The sequence below is a fragment of the Diadema setosum genome, chromosome 4 (assembly GCF_964275005.1).
Source record: "Diadema setosum chromosome 4, eeDiaSeto1, whole genome shotgun sequence".
Taxonomy (NCBI): Eukaryota; Metazoa; Echinodermata; class Echinoidea; order Diadematoida; family Diadematidae; genus Diadema; species Diadema setosum.
Genome location: NC_092688.1, coordinates 23,336,914 through 23,361,557, shown reverse-complemented (window position 1 = coordinate 23,361,557; position 24,644 = coordinate 23,336,914). Strand labels below are relative to the sequence as shown.

General features: G+C 38.4%; 1 protein-coding gene and 1 pseudogene across 1 annotated transcript in view; one reads left to right on the top strand and one right to left on the bottom strand.

Moving 5' to 3' along the window:
- Window positions 1–8,740: 8,740 nt before the first annotated feature.
- On the bottom strand, window positions 8,741–10,901 carry LOC140227719 (uncharacterized; annotated as a pseudogene).
- Window positions 10,902–20,714: 9,813 nt separating this feature from the next.
- Window positions 20,715–24,644, top strand: part of LOC140227718 (neuronal acetylcholine receptor subunit alpha-10-like) — a 39,055-nt gene continuing 35,125 nt past the window's right edge. The window contains exon 1 of the mRNA XM_072308127.1: window positions 20,715–20,730. Coding sequence (XP_072164228.1) covers window positions 20,715–20,730 — 16 coding nt within the window. The remainder of the gene's footprint in view (window positions 20,731–24,644) is intronic.

The following is a 24,644-nucleotide window of genomic DNA, read 5'->3' as shown; positions in this document are numbered from 1 at the left end:
CATCGCTGGAAAGTACAAAATCACTCCACTTTTTTCACACCGTGAAATTCTCACAGGAGGCTAAGAACACTCACAGTTTTCGCGATACCAGCGACATTTACGGGTTTGCTCGTAACAGGGGGTGGCTTAAACACTATACACGGCGCGAGCTTTCATGCGATGCGTGCAGTAGAGGACGGTGCCTGTGTCGCCCCGCCTGAGCACGTCATATTGCGAAATGCTACTTACTTCCCAACAGTGATCATCGACAAATCGATCAAAAGATGGCGCTCTTCCAGCTTTATCGTTGAGCGTGTCGAAGAGTTGACGGCTTATTACTTCATTTCATTTCCCTTCATTGTTCAGTGATGATATTATTTAGAAACGATCTTTAAATACGACGGCTGACTTTATTAGATGTTGAAAAACCGCCCTCAGTTTTCTCCATCATTACAGATGCACAAATCAAGAGTTTTGGTTGCGTTACTTACAGACTTATAAGTCTCGAACGAACGTCTAATTTCCTTTTCCACGTTACTACCGCATGTCCACGAACACGCTCACATGAATGTACTAACATCAACTGACGTGCATGACTACCGCACCTTGCGCCCAAGCGTTAGTACGGATTCTACGCACATTATACACAAGAAATCAGTTTTCGTTTGCAAAACGGAAACGAAATGTCGCGTGCCCCCCCCCCCCCAACTTTTCACAAAGATTACGTAAACACCTGCTTCTTTTTTTTTTTTTAGCTCTGATTAAGACATAAAAAAGTGGGAAGAAAAGATATAATGTTCCTCCATTAAGTTTACAAGTCTTATCAACTGAACTCAAAGTGTAAACAGAGAACTGCCCAGGAATGATTATACATTCATCAATCAAGTCCATTGATATCATGACCTCTCTCCCACCACAACTGCTGGGAACAGCTCCGTCACATCGAGCTTTACGTACATCCATTGTCGTTCACATTGTATGACTGTGGCCCTCAAAATCAAATTTTTTTTATTTTCGTTTAGGTTTATATGGCAAAGTGGCAGTTACGTTAGGATTGATCTAAATCAAAACTCCCCATAGATATTACAAAATGCTCTTCGCAGCTAATAGATTTTCTGTTACAAACATTATCAATGATGAGGTAATATTACAGATAACAGATTCTGATAATACATAACTGTTGTTAATCACACGATACTAATGTGCGTGTTATGTGGTGTGACATTATCAATTATTGCACCAAGCACAGATAGTCCGTCGTTCATTTTTAATCAATATGCCATCATTTTCTGGCAGGTGACGCATTGTCCTCGTAATGATATATCCCACGGACCCCATCACAAGTTTTCAAATATCCGATGCCATTATGCATCTAATTCCAAGCACTCACATTGATATTCGACGACACTTGCACTTGGAGCCAAATAGCCTGTAGCGTAACATGAAGCACGGTCACATTAGAGCGAGTGGTTCATGGCTAATACGATGGTACCCCTTCTTCCAGCGTGGCGAGACGTAAACCACCACGTGTCGTGATCGATAAATCTCTTCATCAACAATCGACAAATCTCTTCATCATGATCGATAAATCTCTTCATCATCATCACAAAAAAAAAAAAAAATCAACGGCGAAATGAAAATGGCATCCTCTGGCAAAGAACAGTACCATTTTGGTATAGGACTAGTATGATATAAACCGGCCTGTTGATTGTTGTTGTTTTTTACCTATCTTATATCTACATGCATTTACCATATTGTATGTATAGAGAGAGGGATATGAAGAGAATAAATTATGATGCATTTATCCGACAACTTCGCATGGTTGGATCAAATTTTCAACTAATCACGCGTCTTGTTCAGGGACATACATGTACAGAGATGGAGAGGGAGAGGGGGGTTGGTGGTGAATGACGGCTTAACTAAAGACTATCCAAAGCAAAAAGACTACCCAAAGCAAATTTCGGTAGAGATTTTATACCTTGATTGCAATGACTCGCATCGCCTGGCCGAACTGATTCTCTTTTGTTTTTGCTGACATAACACCTTGTACTCTTTTATTTTCAGATTCAGATTTCAGATTTTCATTGTCTCACTGAACGAAAGAGGCGGTTTTGACAAAAGACAGACTTGGACACATTGATATGTACGAGTCTCAGAGCTTATTGCCTAGTTTGGAATCCCTGTTGTCATGAAAGCAGGTACCAAAAGTGAATTTGTTTGTTTACGCCCCTATCGTGTCTTGATGATATTCACTATCATTTTGTGATGTGAAAATGAAAGAATTAACTTCACCCCAATTAAGCAGAGCAGAGCGCTGCTTGGCATGTAATATTCAATGTGAAAGGTTACCAATAAAAGGAAAAACTATAGTAAAAGCAAGAATCGCAAATGTGTCATTGTATGATCACTAACTTTATTTTTTGAGTGTTCATATAGCTTTAAAAATATTCGGACAAACTGGCAAAAATAAACGTGATCCGAATCGCTTTCGCATACCTGGTCGGCTCATCATGAATTCACAGATTAATCAGAAGGAAAAAGACTGATTTATAAAACCCACATGTTCCCCGCACGGATACCCATCACCACTGTACTGCAATTCCGAATCGTTCAGGGTTTCTTTACTCAAATCATCAGACTTCCCATGCCTTATTTTGACTATTACTTTCCCATTAACTAGACGTAATTTCTGCTTCACGGGGCCCTTGGTTTCCCATTAATACGCAATTCTGAAAAGCACGAGCACCGCAAAATTTACTAAACGTCGAGCTGCAGCCTGAGTAATTTGCATTAAGATTTGCGTCGTGTGTTTACCATCAGACTCTATTAACTCTCAGCAAATGGGCGATCGGTTGCAACAGTGTGGCGTGAAATTCGAAGTCACATGCGTGCTCCGTTGCCCATGTTGTTAGCTTTGGATGAAATCGGACGCGCGCGCAATGATCTGCGGTGTCTCGATACTATGCAATCGGCAGCGCGCGGACGGTAGTACGATGTTGAATAGCTGCTTGCTGAGCGCGTGTGTGGTTCTTGCTTGGACTTCCTGTGACTGCGTCCTTGCGGATAAGGAGAAAAAAGCATATTCTTACTGTTTACACTGAAATTATCGAAAGTGATTCTTCAAGATGAGGGTTCTGTTCAACTCTGGAGCTCATTTCGCGACGTTCTGCCTCGCCGTGTGTTCTACTTCCATTCTTAGTGCAGGTAAGAAGCATATCAATACCCTCAAGTAACTGTCATAACAACAAATGCGTGCAAAAAAAAAAAATGGGATTTCATTTTTTCTCTGCTGCTGGCGTGTGAGAATGATGCGTACCTAATGTACTCTCAGAAAATAAAAAGAATGACAGCTTTAGAATCGTGACTGTGGGTTTTTCTTTGGTAGAGTTATCCTAAAAAGGGGAAAGGAGGGAGACAACATGTGCAGCGGAAGAAAGAGAGACAGAGAGAGATGGAGGTAGAGACGGTGAGAGAAAAACAAAATGCTTGAAAAAGAATGATAAGGACATTATAACTGTGTCAACTCCCAGCTTTGGAGATATAAAGAATTTACAAAAATAACACAAGTAACTCGTCGCACATGGTCGTAATGCTTGCTTATCTATATAAGTATATCTACACTAAAAGAGACACCGATCAATCGTCATTTAGTATCGATCGGAAATATAACTAGCTTTTGATGTCTCAATCAAAAGGAAGACACCAGGTATGCACAAAACTGACGACCAAAAAAAACAAAAAAAAAAGAAACCAAAAAAAAAAAACCCTCGTCCAAGTCTGTAAATCCCAAGTCCTCGGGGACGGGAACTTGGCTTTCGTAGTCATACGTGTTCGTGAAATACATAATTATTTCAGAGTTGAAATATCAAGATAGGGGCAATAAGTGTTCGAGTTATATCTGATAGATTAAGTTGCACTGCTTGAAGAAAAGTGCTGGTATGGATAGGACAAATTTTTACTTATCACCACCGTGAAATCAAAGATTGATAGGTTTACGTCAGATTTTATCAGAGCTAAAAAAAAAAAAAATAAAGAGATTGCATACACATGTACTATGTTTTTGTTTTGTTTTGTTTTTTAATCAGTGTAAGGTTTGAGTTTGCGACAACAACAACAACAAACTATTGAATGTCTTATCTCCCCGTTAGAGTGGTCATTACTCCCTAATGAGCGAGTTTTAGATTTGCGACGCGAACGCAGGGACGACGGTTATTAAAGGCCCATAATAGTGTTCTGCAAATGGGCGAGACAGTCGTTTCCATTGTTCAACCTGCATGGAGGCTGCGTCGTCTTAGCGTTGGCGTCGCAGATCTAAAACTGTTAATGATATGAGGACGTCCATAAATGGCCATTTTGTTTCAGCTGCGACTTATTTTAGTACTACAGTTTGAAAAAAGGTTCATCATTGCATTTCTTACATTGTAGGAAACCGCTCTTTAACTCTTTCTGTGCTAATTCGTCAAATGTCTACAAATTTCACACACATAGTTCCTACATAGGGACAGGAAAATGAATAAGGCATGCAAATGCCTAAAGGTGATCAGCTTATAAAAATGATTTGCCAGTTGGACAATAGAGTATTTATAAGCTGATAAGTAAGGTCTCAGGTGCCTTTGTCGTAAGATGTCATTTAACAGTAGATGGTTAAAATGAAGTACAGTGCAGACTTCAAAAGCCGTCTTAACCGTAAACCGTCAAGCTAGAGGTAATAAAGAGGATAAGTGGAATCATCTTAGAGGGAAACGTGAATTAATCTGGGTCTCTGGATTTGGCTGTCAATCGTAATACAGTTCCCTTTCGCCAAGGGATGGATCGGCTTACAAATGGACCTGTAAAAAGGCTTCTGTGCGTCGACAAGTCTGCTAACGTCACCTAGTATTCAGTCATGATTACATCAGCTCACTCTTTACCTGGCTGTGATTGCTTACGAGCTAGATTCCCGTGTTTTCAGTAGTGTTCATACGCGCTTTCGTGAAGAGGCGTTAATATATACAATTTTGCTTTCAAAGGGTGGTATACATGTACATACATGGGATAAAAGGAAGGCTTAAAAGTTGAAATAATAAATGCATCATGCCATGTGCCTTTGTTCAGTAACATGGAAATGGAATGCCCCGGTTCAAAAGCATGCACACAGATACATGTACTATCGGAAAAGGAGATATGCAATGTACATTTGAGGCAGTATCATAGATAAATGAGTGACACAGGAATTGTAGGCCTGCTTCTGCATAACTATGAAATCAGTACAACATGCTATTTATTGAACATTCTGCACGTGCGCAGGAAAGTGTCGGCATGTCTGAAGGGATAACAGTCCATTTCTGGAAGATGTGGCAAGCTCGGACTGGGAGGAAATCCCTCCCCGCATCCAAACGAGCTTTTGATTACACTCAAGGCTTGCCCTAATGCTTCTTACACCAATCTCTGAGTCTCTATCGAAGAGCATTCTGCGATCAAATTATTAACCGTTTGGCTACTGCTAACTTTCCCTTTTTTATCTGTTCTCTTCTTCTTCTTTTTTTTCTCTCTCTCTCTTTCTTCCCCCCCCCCCCCCTCTCTCTCTCTTTCTCATTTCTCACTTCTAATAAAATGTAAGGACGTGTAACGTATCTTGTCATTTTTCATTTCTTGTGTGATTTTCACGGGTCTTCCTCAATTGTCGCAGTCTTATACAAATTGTTGTTGTTGTAGTGCTTTCATGTTATTTATCAAGATGTACGCGACATGCGTCTACATTAATCTTTATTGAATTTTTATTTTCCTCATTGATTATGTTCCTCAAGAGAGTGTACAAAGCACGAGGGTAAAAGAAGAACTTTTGTTTTCAGTATCTCGCAAAATGACTGTCATTATGCTGAAGGGGCCTACAGGGCTGCATTTTATCTTCATTGCTGCGATTCCTGCAGATACCATCATTCTTGCCGTGACTGTCATTGGCTTGTTGTATTAATCCTTGCCAGGTCTCAATATTGAGTGTTTGCGGGAAAGAAACAAAGCGATAGAGTCCTGAGCATGATTTTTGGAAGAGGCTAATACTTTACGAGGCAAACTATTTAAAAGGCTGTTATCTTTCCAGCAACCGGGGCTCTGTGATTATTCACCAGTCAAATATCGTTGATGAAGATTATTCATAATTAACTTTATGATGTCTGACAAACTTATTTGCTTTATTCTTTTCCATTCATAATCTGTCTTGAGCTCTCCCACCCTTTAGATAATTATGACAAGATAAAGAAGACAAACACAAAGAAAAAATGCCTATTTCAGAAGGTGGTGGGATAACGTGCCTGACATGATCATACTCAGTGGTTCCAGAGGGACTCAGACGGTGATTGGCTGAAGTCGAGACAGGGCGTTGGTGCATTGTTGACTTTTGGCGCAATTTGCTATTAAAAGGATTAATCCTGGTTTTGTTCAAACACAAGCTTTAATGTTCAGGTGATCCTTAAAACATGATGTCCACACTTTGCAGGATTATTCCAGTAAAGGTTACTGGATGTCTCTAGCATTACCACCCTTTGTTAATGTCATCAAACTCAGAGTTTGACGTATACCATGTATATATATATATATATATATATATATATATATATATGATTCATTCTGAGTGCAATGTATATATGAACATCAAATATAAATGCATGTACACGTATACGGCACATCCATAAAACACATGATTTGTATACTGTTCTGAACCAAATATCAAGGCTTTAAAATTGACAAATCGACAAGCATGAAACGTACCCACAGAACATTTTACATACCTAATCAATGGTTTCAATCATAACGGTAAAATATATGAGTAACCCACTTTCCTCAATAATCGTATGGATTAGATTAGAGTAAATATTTTACGTTCGTTTTCATTATTTTCGTACTCTAACCACTTACGAAAAAGTTAAAGGGACATTATATTGATGATAGATATGTTAGGATTTTGTATGAGTATGTGGACAGCTATGTTCACATGTCGGAAGATAAACAAAGATTGTGTCCGTCATGCATAGTGTTAGAGAAAGAAGTTGGTATCCTTTTTTTATCGCAATAAAGTTTGTAAGCCCTGAGAATGTTAAAAAAGTAAATTAATGAAATAACAACTACAGAAAACTCATTATGATTCACGTCATGATGTTGATGGAATTTCATCTTGATAAGTTTAAAATGTTGAAGGGAAGGAGCAACCACAATCTTTCTTGAGCGTTAGCATGAAAAAAAAAAGTGTCCATTCGACAATCAATGTATTTTTCGCATCTCTACTGACACCTCACATTAGCATGGATAGCCAGGAATTAGGATTAGAAAGGGTGAAGTTCATTTGCAGGGTATGTATTTCCGTAGTTATAGAGCGAGCTGAATAACGAGGCGAGTTGGTCCATTAAATCGGTATTTCCGTTCCATACACTCATTGATCATCATCGAGGCATTTGATTCATTTGTCCTTCTCTCAGCTGCCATTAATGATTAATTCCCTGGAGAAGGCATCTTTACCCCGGAGAATAATGATTCAGAGAGGAGGTACTTTGCACAAGGCCCCTTTATTCCTTATTCCCGCTTGATCATCCTCTGCTTCGAGTGTTGTTCCTCATTTTTTACATGGCGCTCCGCTCCAGTGTTTACCTTGAAAGTTGCGAGAGAACCAACGTGTCATAAAAACAGATAGACGGCTCACATGCAAGTCTTATTAGCGGTGCCTGCCATGCAGCACATCGGGTCGCCAGGTTGTGGCGCCTTTTCTAGGCGTTAGTGAGTATAATTGGGTGGGTGAATCCAATGGTGGCTAATGTGTTGAAATTAGTTTTGATTTTGATTGAGTGTCGTCGTGTTCAGGTAGAGGCTTCAGACTTTGAAGAGTAGAAGGTCGGTTGCAGCAGGACTTTGTAACATTCATACGCAAATGCATACATAATAGATACAGAAAGTTACAGACCTATCAATATAAAAAAACACACACACATAAAAACACTCATTAGAACATGTGCAACCGAGCATCCATTCACTTCAGTAAGTATAAATACACACGCATACCCATCTTTAAACACTAGGAAAGGCCTTCATCGTGGACTTCTAATTTTCAACGTTTTCTCCTTTTTTCTTTTTTTTTTACCTCGGGAAATACTATGACCTTTCATACACCGCGATACAGGGAAAGGGGTGAGGCTAGTTCGAAAGGACACACATTTTCGTGCAAGTGACTGGCTATGTTCTATATACAGTTCAATATAACGATATGAACATCAAAAAGAGGAAATATTTGACATAATCCTAGGTTATCTTACTATAGTATTGCCCGTGCTAGCCAGCTGAAAAGAAGACCCCGTATATATGTTAGTCCACCTTGAAAGTGAGTTGAAGGAGAGTCTATATAGAAGTATGCGTACGCCCATGTACGGCAAGACTCTCCTAAAAGCTCTCCAACCATCCCACCCCCACCCTCCGCCGCCATCCCCCCACCCAAAAACAAAAACAAAAAGACACATAGAATATTAACAATTAGGATGTCCGCCCGTGAGATTAGATTAGATTTTATTCGACTCTTCCGACCCCATTCCGGGGTATGAGAGTACAACACATAAATACAAGATATGGTCATTACAATATAAAAATAATACATGTTTGTGATATATTACAATGATGTATATAAAATAGTCTATACCTACTAAACATATATACAGTGATATATAAATTGGCAAGCAAGGTTAACTAATCGTATGAACCATACGACCAAACAATCGTGACATACAACAACAAAATATACGTACTAGAGATCGAGTATCACTGGATGCTTAATTTTTCTACCACTACGAGTTACAATATTTTCTTTCTTAACTACAGTACACTCAACTTGCTCAGGCTTCTGAAAACTTGCAAAATATGTCATGATCAGCCTGACAAATAATACTAATCTTTTAAGCTGTCCTAAATGCGAGCATGAAAATAATCTGGACATGTGTAATGAGCAAGGACGTTTAACCAAATAATGATTGCTTAAATATAACTTTCTTTCCTTTTCAAAGAAGGGGCAAACGAAAACATAGTAAAATTCATCACCCGTTTCATGTCTATCACAACAAGGGCATTGAACATCTCTTTCATCAAATGACTGTACAAATCTTCTATTATTAACTGGCAACTGATTTGACCTACATCTAAAACGGCTCAATGAAATTCTATCCCTCTTACTCAACTGAACTAGATACCTTTCAAAAAGACTATTCGTCTTAAAATTCCTATAATGTAAACATACTCTATTTGACCAAACATTTGACATCAAATCCTGTTTAGACATATCACTTAATCTCAGCTTCAAGGTGCTTAATATCCAGTTATTACTAAATCCTTCCCCTTTTCTTAGCCATACAACACCAAGACCAGCATTGCTTAAAATTTCCTCAATATGAGATATCCACTTAAATACAAAGGTCGTGTCCTGCTGACTTATTAATCTTCGGAGTGTATAAAACCTGAATGAATATTTTAGCAGAAGAACCCTTTATGATCCTCTGCCAGAAGCTAACCATACGATATTTAACAGTATTAGCCAGTCGTGTTCTCCCGGTTTCTGCATATACCATACAATCTGGTGTAAATTTGTTTACATATAACAACGATTTCAAGAATTTCCTATGAAAAATTTCGATTTGATTCAAATCCTCAAAACCCCAAACTTCACACCCGTACAATAGTATTGGTAACACTAACTGATCAAACAGTTCGCATTGAATATCCACAGGAAGCTAATTTCCAGAGTGACGACCCAATCATACAAGCAATGAGAAAACTGGTATATTAAAGAGAGGGGGAGAAACAGAAAGACAAATCATGTTACACAGATAACGATTTTTTACATACAAACTCATGAACGCAATTCCATGTGATGCGTGTTGCTACTCCTGCTAAAAAACAACAAAAACTACTTTCAACACAAGAATACTATAAAATATGTTTATTTTCTATAGCCTATGGGTGATGATTACAAAGGTAATTCTCAAAGCTGTTTTCATTTCTAGGTCTCATCAGGAGCATCATGTTAGTAATATGTTGTTGAATACATAACGTAAAGAAATGCTTATAATTCTTGATCGCACAGAAACAGCGCACCACACTCAGGTAAAAGCTAATGTTATCCAACTCAACTGGTTGAATGTTGCTAATGAATCTCCATGCATGCTACCTCAAATGTGCAATTACTTAGTACTAGATGGTATTCTCCATGTATAAAAGCAATTTAACTTCCAAATGCATTTGACAAGTTCTTAACCTTAGTATAGTTCCTTTGAATCCTTATTGGGACTTTATCTATTTTCAGTTAGATCTCTGCTTGGGGTTTGTTTGCTTGCTTGTTTGTTTGCTTGCTTGTTGTTGTTTGTATATTTGTTTGTTGTTATTTTTGTTTTTGTTGTTTTAGGATGTTCAGCAGGTCGACAAAAAGGTCACTACAAGTATGGCATTCGGACGTAGTGTAAGTTACCGTGTAATTTGTAACAAAATTAAGATGCACATTAGCTTAGTTACAGATCTAATGACTACAAAACTCTCACCCGTGACCAAAGACCCCTGTCACATGTCCATCTTGTTGTAATGGGACTCTGCGTATTATAGTATTATTTATCTAATGAACATGCTCAGCTAGGCTGATCCTCCCCCCCCCCCCCCCACCACACATATGACCGAAATACTAATAAAACATACATACATACGAATTGGTATAATATTTACAACGGTATTCCCCAAGCCTTTGTCGAATGGATTCTTGTGTTTTCTTGATTCTCGGTTCACAAGACGCATCTAGTTTAGCGCAAAGTGCACGACAATTGTTGATCATTTATGAATAGAAAATAAATCATCTTCGATGGACCACGTTGAAGGGTATTTGAGGCCTCGAGAAAGGACACTTACAGCTGTCTACTGACTCTCGCCATTACATATTGTGCACGAAGAATTCGGAAGTAATAAGAGACTACAGTTCAAGTGCAAACGGACTTTCACCTTACTGTTCCAAACTTACAGATTTTTACATACACACGCGGGCGCGCACACACACACACACACACACACACACACACACACACACTTTTTTCCTTGATATGCATTGATTTCATTCAAATCGTTTATGATTGTGGATGTAACATAAACAAAAACAATACAAATACAACTCAAAACACAAACAAATCCACTTTTGTCAAATAATCATACTGCAAATAATCTCCCATCAACATCAATAACTCGACTATGAATCAATCCCACTGATGATAAAATAAAATCCTTCACGAGAATAAAACATTGACAAAAATACCAAACATAATATATCCCTTGAATATATTGAGTTCTATAACTCATCCTCACTTACAAGAACATATTATACATGAAAACAAAAATATACATTATACAAATCTAGAATGAAATCATTCATGAAATTCACACACACACATACACACACACACACACACGCACGCACACACACACACACACACACACACACACACACATACAAATTTGACTGTCATCTTGCGTCAGTTCATGAGGTATATAGTGAAAATACCCCCTACACATAGACACATATTATTTTATGAGACCGGATTATTATCTATTGATAACGCATGCCCGGTCATGATATAAATGATATTTGATGGGAGGCATTGTACTTCGTACTTTCAATTCAAGACTTCACAACATATATTTGCTGTATCACAGACAGCTGAAATCACATCTCATTAGAGTACAACAGTGTGGAGTAGATGAGTATTGAATATTAGCAGTATGAACCTTGCACTCTGATTCCTTGCACTTGTTTAATTTCGAGCATAACAGATAACTAGTACTGCTCTGGTGTGGCAAATTGTGCCGTTCTATACGGTAAACTCATAACTATGATTCTTAAATCAATAATGAAGTATAATTGGTGTGCCGGGGGAAACATCATTTAATTGTGTTCACTAATATCCGGAGATTATGACCAGAAGTTAAATCCAATTCCAGCACGATGAAATGGTGTATATGCCTCGTCTATGTACATGTTCTGGCAACGTTCTCCGGCAGGAAGACAGATTATAACATATGCTGCGCTGAGAACTATCTCTGGTTGCGCCTGTTGTATACTGCTAGGGTGATCAATTTGGTGTGTGATTGGATAGTTTGTAGTCAAAAACGTGCATATATGACCTGCAATTTCTAACTATTAGCAGTATCTATGCGTCAATGATCCAAATTTCGTGTCCATATTTGTCCCTGACAGTATCATTCCGGGTCAACCAAATGACACACACACAAAATAACTTACTTTACCACTGATCCTAACAAACAGGCTGCAGTTCCACGGAAGACGTGAATTTCGATTTCAACCGTAAGCCTCTTTGTAGTAGCCTGCACACATCTCCTCACTATGTTCTAAAGTTTGTTCTGCCTGGGCATGTACGTCTTGTTTTAGTCGAATGCGGTCACGTGCTACGTTTACTTATAACTGTGAATAGGAATAACGGTGATAATGCTTCACAAGGATTCTTTAATCGAGTGCAACAGAGGTGTTGATAAGGTTCCGGTATTCCGCACGCTGAACAACTGGACATGATGTCTTAATTTACAACAAAACAGGGGGATTAAACCATCATTGCAAGAGAATACCATTTATCTACACATAGCCAACAGTGACATTAGTGACGACAGCGAAAAGAAGAGAAGATACAGCGGCATCAATACTATACTTACTGATATAACTATGACTAACGGAGTATATAAGGCCTGACCATTATATCGAAAACGATATTGACCTGAAAATTAACGCAGTGAAAATACTATATATGACATTTACAATGAAAATCAACTCTGGTTTTAGTTCCACTAAGTTTCAGTAAGTTGTATTAGTTTCAGTTAGTTTCAGTAAGTTTCAGTAAGTTGTCTTTCTCCACTTGTACATAACAGAAAGTAAGTATAACAATATCAAATATATTGTTGACAAGTCATGAAAATACAAACAACATTCCACATTACAAGTATATAATCATGTGAAATGATACATGAATTTTATTATATACAGATCTTCAAGTGTACAGGTGGGGGAGACCGTTATCAATAAGAAAACGCTTGACTTGGACAACGGTCTATGAACATAATTATGATTTGGAACAGTTTTTTGGGTTTTTTTTTTAACTACAGAAACACTTGATTAGCCGTGAATAACAGATTGCTAGGCCATATTATTTTATACTTAAGTCTTTATGAGTGGCTTTGGAATGAGCATAATTGCTAGTATAATATCAACACTTAACCCGAACTGTTTACTGTTTATCGGTTGATCGTCCTTGAATGACTAGAAGGTCATACATCCTAGCTGATGAATTATGTGACAAGGAACAAAAATCAATCCGAATTGTTTATCGTTTGCCTTCCGCGAATATCTAGATGAGTGATATTGCATAGGTGATAAATAATGTGGGAAGGAATGAAAAAAACAAAACAAAACAAAAAACAAGTGAACCCAAACTACGTATCGTTTGTTTAAAGGTCATATTGCTTATAGATAATGAATTGTGGAGGATGAAACAAAAATGAGCCAGAACTGTTCATCTTTACACGAATAGGTTGATGGGTTACATTGCATGAATAATGAATGGTGTGGGAAGGAACATATGAAATATTACATCCGGAGGATGTCTTTGAAATTTGAAACTGTCTCCCCATCATTTCAATCCTGATGATAAAACATTCTGTATATTCCTGAAAACATGAGCCTATTTTCTTAAGTGGTAACCAGTGGTTACGCATACCTACAATTCAACCTTGATTACTCGTGTTGATAATTTTGGCAGTATGACCATACAAGCCCACACATCTGGCTACTAGGTACTATATGCGTGTATTATAGTCGCCCACTTAACTCAACCTCAGCGTCTATGCATCCATGGCATCCAGTGCGTAACCCCAGACAACAAACAAACGTAACAAACTTCATGTCGTAACCCATTTCACTCAGCCTCCAACATTTGCCAAATCTATCAGCATATCATTTCTTTGATTAGATTGATCGTTCCTATTCTGGTTGATATCTATTTACTATCAAGCGTATTTGGCTAATCCTCTTGGGCAATTAATTCTCTCAGTTTGCAATGCTTGCTGAATGCATAAGTGTCCCCCGACTCTGAGAGCTTGCGAGACTGCAACATGAGTGTCTGCCAAGTGATCCACAATGAGGCACATGAGTGGTCATTAACAGCCAAAATGAGCTTGTCTGCGCATTAATTTTCTCACATCATCACAACTGTATACCTGGCCAGTATGGATTTGCGCTCCATTTATGTCTATTAAAGTGAACGTTACAACCGTTAAAACAGTTGAATGTTGCTGCACCATTCCGAATCCTTATATCTGTAATATCTCAATGAACTACGTGTATTGTACTGTAAGACCGTCGTGTTTTGTTTCCTAACGTTATGATACTCAGCTGCAACTTGATACTATGTACCAGGAATCCAGTTAGTCGTTGTGACGAGTAGGTGACAGCTTAGAAATTATACAAGCATATTCAACATTGCAAGCCTTCTGCCCTAATAGCCCTGCATGCTGGACGTATTACAATGTTATGATGTCACCCAAGAAATGTCATCTTTCGGTCATTGCAGTCACGTTTCTTTCAATCGGAAATGAACAAACACAACTATGAATATCATCACCATCGAGAATCCCTTCTGCACATGAAGAAAAAAAAAACAGCTTTCATAAGCTAAATCGGTATGAAAATCCGAATCAAAATCAGAATCACCGATACTCGTGCAGCGCAGTTCAATCAAAGTCCGTGTATGGCTTCGCTTCATTTTTTTTTCTTGGTGATCATGTTGTCTTAAAGAGTATTTTTGAACTTCTTTGTGTGTTTGTTTGGTGTAGCTTCTTTTCCTTTTGCTGACAAACAATCTCTGAATTTGCATTAGAATGAACATGTAGATTTTCTTTTTAAGAATGATACAAGCACAAATGCATAACCAGATTTATTGCATCACTTCAGTAACTGATATGATGAAGGCGATGTTGATTACATTTAAAACAAACAAGCAAGCAAGCGAAACAAACAAACAAACTTTCAGGAGCGGTGATATGATGAACTGTTTAAGTGCCACTTCATAAACTTTTGCGTACTACACTTTTTGAGTACTAGTAAGTTTATGTTATCAGAGACAGGAAGAGATGCCAATAAAGACAGACTCTTATACGGAACGATTCAATGTAGTCAGCTGAAGCATATCTTAATGTGATTCTGTCTGGTTTCCCTATACTTTTTCTTCATCTTTTTGTCGACTTCTAATTAGACTAAACTGCTCTATTAATAAATGACACATCCATACAGAACGAAAGTCATAATTTTAATTTCTAAATCTGGATATTTTGAGTGATGGAGACTGGATAGTTATGCTTTTCACAGGTATACGGCCAAAGAGAATTCTCTCTCTCTTTTATTTTCTACCTCTCAGTCTCCCTCTTCACTCTCTTCTCTCTCCCTATTCACATGGTGTGACATCCGGGTATTTAGCGGTGGCTATGGAGTGAAACAAACTCACTATCACTTACTCACTATCTTTTATATACTCTCTAAAAAAATCGAGTGAAATTATTCACTCTTGAAGGAGTGAATACAAAAAAGAGTGAATTTAGAGTAAAATTGGAGTGAATTTGGAGTGAAAAATGTTCATTTTCACTCATTTTGGAGTGACCTCGGGGATCACTCGAAGATTTTGGAGTGATCCCTTAGGTCACTCTAAAACAAGTGAAAGTGAACATTTTAACTCAAAATTCACTCCAATTTCACTCTAGATTCACTCTTTTTTGTATTCGCTCCTTCAAGAGTGAATAATTTTACTCGATTTTTTTTTCAGAGATTAAAATTATCTGCTCTTCTTCCTTGATTGGCTTTGAAATTCTATGAAGCATGTATGGCCCATCTTTAGATCTATAGATTCGTGTACTGATGTATGCCTGTGCGTGCACATCATTCACACAGATTCACAGTCCAGCTCCAGACTTGCACTGGACGGCAGAGTTGCTTGATTTCACTCCAGCTATAAACATCATTGGAAATGACGTATACAGAATTGTAGTCATCTTTGCCAAGTGGATCCGTGTGGATTAAACGCATCATTTATTATTTGCAGATGAAACAGAAACCCAGCTTTAGTGCTATAAAAAAAAAAAAGCTCTAACATGAGAGTAAGGGATAGAAACAACCAATGTAAAAATTTGAATCAGTATAATCAATGTTAATTTTGTTAAATATACAGAATGTGAACAATAGTATACAAATAGTGAACGGTAACGAGTGCAATGGTACGAGATTTCGCACGAGGTGAAAGACATAGGCGCTCTATTCAACGAGGCGAAGCCGAGTTGAATAGTGCGCCTCATCTTTAACCGAGTGCGAAATCTCGTTCCATTGCACGAGTAAAGACCATACACTATTTGTTTTATACAACGTCCAAGTAGATCTTTGTTATTTGGTTGGAGGATTGTTGGGTAGGTCTAAGTAGGCCTAGAAGTCTATATATGTATGAAAAATATAGCCATACTTACATGTGGATCCACTGCGATTCTCTTTCTGGCTTGTGCAGTGTAGATACAGGTCACAGCTAGCGCTCGTACACTAGCACTACGTAGGCCTACATACGCGCATGCATGTACCACACACGTACACTGCTCTAGCTGCATGCGATCCTCAATAATTATCCATCACACAGTGCATGCAGTACCGTACAATTTCTCGAACCGTGGAATAGAACGAAAAAATCGAACCAAGTTGCACGCAAAAATAGAACCAAAATTGCTCGGCGCGTTGAATGGAGTACTTATTGAATATCACGTCACCAACAATCCTCCAATCAAATTACAAGGATCTACTTGGACGTTGTATAATAACAATAAAAATGATTCTAGACTAAACCGTCTACCATGCGTCTACAGTTATGGTTTATTCAAGTTTCAAGTTTCAAGTTTCAAGTTTCAAGTTTATTTCATATTTCCATTTCTCAGTGATGGGATTACAAAATGATTGACAATAAAACAAAAGTACAAAACATAATGATACAACCATATCTTATGTTTGAAGAAAAAAAAAAGACAAACAAACATTACACACAAATATAAATGGTCATTTTCATCTGAGGATATCACAAATAAATGTCAGAAATATGATGGGGCCTACATAAAAGCAAAGATGCTTGTAAAAACTGTAGGTTCCCGAGTTTATAGGCGTGAAATTATACGGAGAACGGACATGTTTATCTCGACCAACTTAAATTGTACCAGTGCAAAATCAGTATCAAAAACGAACTATCGAACCACATGAATACTTTAGTATCGCTTAAACGAGACTGTACATATTTCGCCGTGTTTACACACACACACTCACACAAAAAGTGCTATAACGGTATCGTCAAATAACTTGGAGCTGCAGACAAAGACAAAAGACTGGGGGTATTAAAAAAAAAAAAAAAAATGTTGCTAAGAGCCGGGTAGTGTGTATCCACTAAGTAATAGCCGTTTTAGTTTGCGTTTGAAGGTGAATAAGGATAAGGAAGAAGTAATATCTTGAGGGAGGTCATTCCAGTATCTGGGTCCAGTAAACATAATTGTTTTCTTTGCAAAAATAGTGCGAGTACGGGGAAGGTGATAAGCGTGACTCTGACGAGTGGGGTAGCAATGAATAGAGCGATTTCTTTTGAACATGTGAATAAAAACGGATGGTAACTCATTAGTTGTTAGTTTATACATGAAAATTTCAAGATTATAATGAAATAGGTCTGGAATTTTCAGAATTCTGTTTTGATGAAAAAAAACAGTTGGTATGAGCAAAATATCCGGCGTGGTTTATAATTCTTATTGCACGCTTTTGAATACGAAGAAGGGAATCTAATAGTAAATTGATTGCATTTCCCCACGCCAAAATTCCATAATTAAAGTGTGGAGATATTAAAGAAGAATATATACTCTGCAAAATATAAACAGGGAACAAATGTTTAAGCTTGTTTAAAATTCCAATATTTCTGGACAAAATTTTACTTACAAAATTAATATGAGTTTTCCAGGATAATTCTCGGTCAATCCAAAGCCCTAAAAACTTTGCGTTATTGACCTGCGTTAAACATATATCATTTATTTTGATCTCATGTGGGACAACATTCAAAGAATTACTGAATACCATATAATAAGTTTTTTCTATATTCAGGGATAATTTGTTGGCATATTTTGTTATTTTGAAAAAGAGTGATATTTTCTTATATCTACTAGGTTTATTGCGATCTTTTTTATATATATATAATGGTAGGATGTTTTATGATGCAACTGACCTACACATATGCACCAAACGTGATATCCCAAACATTTTTAAATCACTGCTCCCGATGGCAAGCAGTACAGTTAATACTATTTTTGCTCTAGATAGACCACAGTCGAGTTCAATGTCCTATTATCAGTAATTGGCCCTGGAGTCCCCAACTAAGAAGAGCAAGATCACAGACACACTAGTTTAAGCTTCGAACATTGTCACTGGTACAGCAGCAATAATATTGTCACCCTTATTTTGTCTGTGCCCCATTCAGTGTCTTTATCCTTCCCTGGCAGTTAAGGAAGTTGCTGGCACCTCTTGTAATAATCCTGTGTTTATGTCTCTTTGTCCTATTGTTGTAGCTTTATAATAGCCTTTTCAGGGTGCAATCCTTGTTTAAAAACAGTGCGTGAATGTGTAAAGGTTAGTGTTTGTATAAGACCAAGGTAGACGCCTTGGAAAAGCCAGACAAAGCTTTGACTTCCTGGAGAGGGCAGTCTGTGTTTTGGTTTTCTTCTTGGTCCCACATTGAAATGAATTTTTATTTGAAAAGATTATTTATTTATTCGTATTTTATTCTTCTTTGCCGAGAGGGCGTAGTTACAGAGGTTATTATCTTTTCTAATTTTCTTTTTTGTTGTTGTTATTGTTACTCTCCTTGAATAAGATTGTATATGCTAGATCTTTACAATCAAAAAGAAAGCTAGTGGGGTTTTTTCACTTGGTATTCCTAATAGTACAGATGTAGCATGTAAGATCTTATTCACGAAGAGCAACAACAGAAGGATAGATAGATGAATAAATAAATACATAAATAAACAAGTAAATGAATAAATAAATAAACAAATGAATTAGAGAAAATCTCTGTGAATAATGTAAGCTGCTACTCTGTTGCATGAAGAGTTACTCAGTAATCTCTGTACGAACTGAAAGTATTGACCTTTTCATATATAGACACCAAGATGACCATGTATATAGGCACACAGTGTCTCGGCAGTTCTGCTTTATCAGCCACCGAAGTATTCTGTGAGAGTGTGTTCGCCTTGTCCACGTTAACATTAAGGTTGGTTCGCCCTATTGTTGACAGCTTATCTTTTACTTACGCTCTGTAGCTGACAACGAGAAGGCCAGTACCGATACGTTTGGTCGTTATCACTTCATAAACATAGCCTCACTTCAAACTATTATCACAGCGGGCAAGACTGCTGTCAGAAGTAGAAATAAACATCTGTGTATACAAACAGTCACCAATGCCATCTATAGCCCAAGTGCATCACTGATAGCAGGGAGTGTAGTCACTGTTAAGATAATGTATCGACATCGACTTTCACTTCGTTATCTGGTCATAACTCGATCTTACCATCTCAGAATTGAGGGTGGCGTGTAGCATGGGTGTTTTTCAAGTACCCATGGCAGGTGATTTATTGTGACAAATGTGATATTCTGTTACATTGTCGAATTTGTTTTGTTTCGTTTTGTTCAATTTTTTATCGTTTTGCTTCAAACGCAAATGCGTCATAACGAGATTGCTTCCAGTGCTGTCGCTGGTATTTGAGTGGAGGTCTCGCTGCACAGTAGTTCACATAGACAATGTGATGGATGTACGTCGATGGTGCAGAAAAGACGTTGGCTTCAAATGACAGCAGACGAGAAGTAAATTGAGAGTCGAAGGATACAGTGATTCACAGAACTAGCGAAAAGAGGATTAATGATGACGAAACTGCATAGATGCCCGATTTATCACGTAAAATTGCATGCTTTGAGGATAGGATACGGTTAAGACGCATTTTGAAAGATGTGATTACAAGACTTAGTGTACATAAAACTAGATTTAGGTCAGCTGTATGTCCACCGAGGAAAGGCGAGTAGAAACGTATTACATTAAATCAAAACCTAACCACAGAATTCTGATGTCTTTTAGTCATTTAGTTCGATGTACTCCATTGTTTCATTTTACAGTCATTACCCAAAATGTTGCCGTATTACCAATTCGGGCTCATAATACCACACTCCCTCATGAAATGACATGGTAATATCAAATCCAGGGTAGCTTTCTCTTCAATATTGTCACAGATCTTCGAGTCTACCATCTAGCCCTGAAGCAATCATTACCTTTGGCAGTTACCTATTTATATAATATTTGGGTCGAAAAAGACATCGTGCGTATGTACGAACATCCTATCCCAGGACGAGAGAATAAAGTCCAAGGACGTATGCACGAATGTCATCGTGATACCGTATATAGAGGGATTGGGAGATCCTCGTTTGTTGGCAGTTAGTGTCAGGACAAACGTGCCAATCGTTCAAGCGGGCGAGTCACCGGATGTGCGGATGTGTGTGTGACAAGGTTTTTATTGTAAGTTATGTGGATCGTGCATAAAACAGAACAACTTCAGGCGAAATTGGGGATAGAAGACACGAGGCAACTGCAAGGATGACGCAGAAAGGAGGTAATAATGGGGGGAAATCCTACTTTTAAAGTACAGTGACATTTCACAGGAAGATCAGCAATTGTTGTGACCTATCAATAGGCCAATGTGCTGCAATTATGGATTATTCCTAATCAAATACCCATCAGATCTACTGACATGAAATAATTGTATTTCCAAAGGGGTGCACTAAACGTAATAATTTTACGAGTATTTTATGCTATCAAATGCGCCTAATTGAGGGGTATAATACTTGCGTCTATAGGTATACGTGAATGAGCAAAAGAGCTGTCGGTATCTTTGTAAGCATTGTTAGGAGCAATTATCAATATCCCTTAGTGAACTTATTGTAAATAGGAAATGAAACGGATGCAGGGAGATAACGCATTACTGATGATGCATTCCAGGTTGGTGACTGAACAAAGCTCCAACAGCCGCATTCACACGTACAAAATAATGGGATAACGATCCATATCTCGAGATTCTTTGCGAGCGTTCACAGGACAGAAATATCCAGCTAATATGCGCATAGTGTGCGTTTTATTGAGTGCGCTTCTCTTTGCCCTTTGTTCTTGAGTGTCACAGGGGGAGCTTTAGATTTGCGGCGCAGACGTTTAAGACGACGATTGAGCTGGACGTTCTCCTCGTCCCTGCGTCGTGTTGAAAAGCAGCTTTAGATTTGATACGCCGAGACGCAACCTATAGAAATAAAATGGCTCCCCCATTATGATCGGTGCATCAGAGTAGCTCTCTACGTCGTAATTTGAGCGGACGTAAAATAGCACAGAACGCGTAATGAAAACTCAGACGACGCGAGCTATAAATAGATCGACTGTGATACGCGATTCTGTGCATGCTCAGAACAGGGGGGTTTTTCCCCCTCTGAGCGTCCCCCATAGTGAAAACTTTTGACTAGATTTGGACAAAAAGTCCATGCGTGTCCGCCCCGTTCACAGCTCCGCTTTGTTTACTTTACTATACGCCCGACTGGCTACGGGCTCCTCGTAAGACGAGACGGGATTGCTCCATTGTTGGAAATAGGGGTAACCGTATCATCACATGCAGCGCACCTTTGTCACCCGTCTCTCCCGTAGACCATACGAGCACACACACACACACGCACACATTCCACATATATGTAAAATATAATAAAACACGTAAAGTTGAAATTTGACGCTACAAAAGTACACAATCTTACCGGTTACCAATGCAGTCTTCACACTCATGATAAATAAAGTACATAGTTTTGTACGTGTGGGACTATACGCAGCTAAGCGTTTACGCTACTTTTCCACTGCAGAACAAAGCGATTTCGGGATTTTATTTCACCAGTTAACTATACTATCCCTCATAAATGACAAAATTTCGTCGTTATAAGAACCATGAAATCATATATCTTATCTTCATTTTCCTAAATATTCTGCTAAAGAAAGAAACTGGAAACAAATCCGTCGATTCACCGAGTCGAAGCAATGGTCATTGTCAGCCTCTTTGCGCGGGAATGCCCAAGAGTTACTACTCCCCCGAACTGCGAATGGAAAAGTCGCATTACGTCATGGGCGGTTTCCCTCCATTTGGAGGCATTTTACATTTTATGCAAAACTTTTCAGGACAAAAGTGCAACGAGATCTTTTGACCAATCGCAATGAGTTTTACATGGTGGTCAAGCTTAGTATATGCTCTTTCTAAAACCGTTCGCCCCAAGTCGATACGTGCCTGCATTCTCGAGTTATGGCCTTTGGCGTGTGCAGGTGCACGTGAACTTGCTGGATTTGGAATCATTTCCCATAGACTCTTGCCTAAAAAAGTGAATGCGTAACAACTTTGAAACAAAAAGTGCAATATGACTATTGCCCCTGTCATAAACTTTTGAATGTCATCACATAGTAGACAATTTCCGCTTTCAAATGATACTCGCCCCAAGTGAAAAAGTTAACTGGAACAAAGAGATTTTATTAGAAAAGCGAGACATTGTCATATTTTGCCCTTGCAAATTACGTGTTATAGCGACGTACGCGTATGCACACGCGCGGAAAGGTAGCAAATGTCCACTAGTTTTCATTATGTCTCGAAAATCTGAAGATCCCAAATGTGGTGCGCGCAAGCTGTTTTGATGTGCGCTTTGAATGATGGGACATAAAATCTCGACATATAATCACGTTCAAACGCGCAAAATTTCGTGGGATTTGCATCGCGATGCCGATTGCGATTACTATTGGTTGGATTTATGTGTCTACACGGGCAAAAATCTCGACATTCCAATCCCGACGAAAATCTCGAGATTTGTATCCTGCTAATTTATGTGCGTGTGAATTCCACTTTTAAACGATATGATTACATACTCCACTTGCACAGGTATAAAATGAATGTGAACGAACCTCCATCTTTTTGTTTGTGTGTATATCGGTTGAGCACATGGTGATTGTGCTTTAGCACAGAGGGATTTCTTAGTAAAAAAAAGAAAAGTACTGATAGTGTTATTTAGGACATGGAACACAGACAGGTTTTATGTTAAAACAAGGTAAGGCACGCGCTGAGCACTAGCTACATGAGTGAAACGATATTTGACTTTAATAGCTCACTGGTCAAACCCAGGTGCATTACAGACAGACAAAAATAATCGCAAGTCATACATGAACAGCATAATAGACGTTGTCTTCAACTGATTGACAAATTGACTACATCGACTTGGTCTTGTTTGTATCAGTTTATCCGCTCAAGGGATGAAAAAAAGAAATACATTGAGAAACAAACAAAAACAACAATATCTCCCATGAGAAGATTATTATTCCTTGTGTATGGATGGTTGGAAGCCGGTTGGAAGCTGAACGTTAAAGAGGAATTCCCCACAGAGTGGTTTATCCTAGCAATGCATTTATAGCCGAGCGATGCTAAGCTTTAATCAGTGTCACCTTAGATTAATACGACTGGTCTTCCACAGATTCTGCCTAAGGAGAGATTCTGGTCAATTACAACTATATAGCAGGGCCTATTGGATTGATGTTGAGTAGAAGAGGACTATCCAGCAGATATCATCCGTATCACGCAGCGTATTCTTTCTGTGAACATACATACATAAGTAAACGAAGAACACAGTATTTGTATTTAGTTGTTACTAATGATAAGCACCTCACCAAGTACAGCTACAGCAGTAACAGATCTCCCCACACTCTATTCTTACAGTTGCAATGATACTAAGCTTCCAGTATTTCGTGTGCTCTTACTATGAATATTTGTTGCACAATGTGATGAGTTGCGGTAGCTTTGAAATATTTACTGGCGCGGTTTCTCTGAATCTTCCACACGTAGAGACCACTAGTGACATGCAGGTGTGCTGGGGTCTGGTAAACTATCGAAATTTCAAGGCGCATACCTCCTGAGCCAACTTCACCTTTTATGCAGTCTAGCCAAGCCGCGTTTCAAAGGCAATGGATCAGCGTATTAGATTCCATGAGTCATCTGATGTTTGGTCAACAATGACAAATGAAAAAATCTGTCCACGTCTACTCAATATTATCTTCTCCGTATCTTCGTAGACGACATGTATATTTCATCCTACTCCTATAGTACGCTCAGGTATCCTTTTAGAGCTAATTTTAATCAGACCCATGCACCAATAAGAAAACGTGACCTCTATCAAATCTCTTTGAATATGCGGAGGTTTCTACGGTCGTTCGAAATGAAGCAAATGCCGTTCAAAGGATGAAATGGTCGGACAAAGTAAGACGGAACCATCATTTAGCCACTAAAGGCCAGAAGACGCGATGCTTGATGCCGTCTTTGTTTTGACCAACATATTAGTTGCAGAACAGTATGCAACAAATGGAAAGGGGACACCACTTTATGACACAAATAACTTTGAATTTGTTCTTAGATCTGTGTTATCATGCCCATATCTTTATTCAACAGAAAAATAACTAACATGGAAAACAACA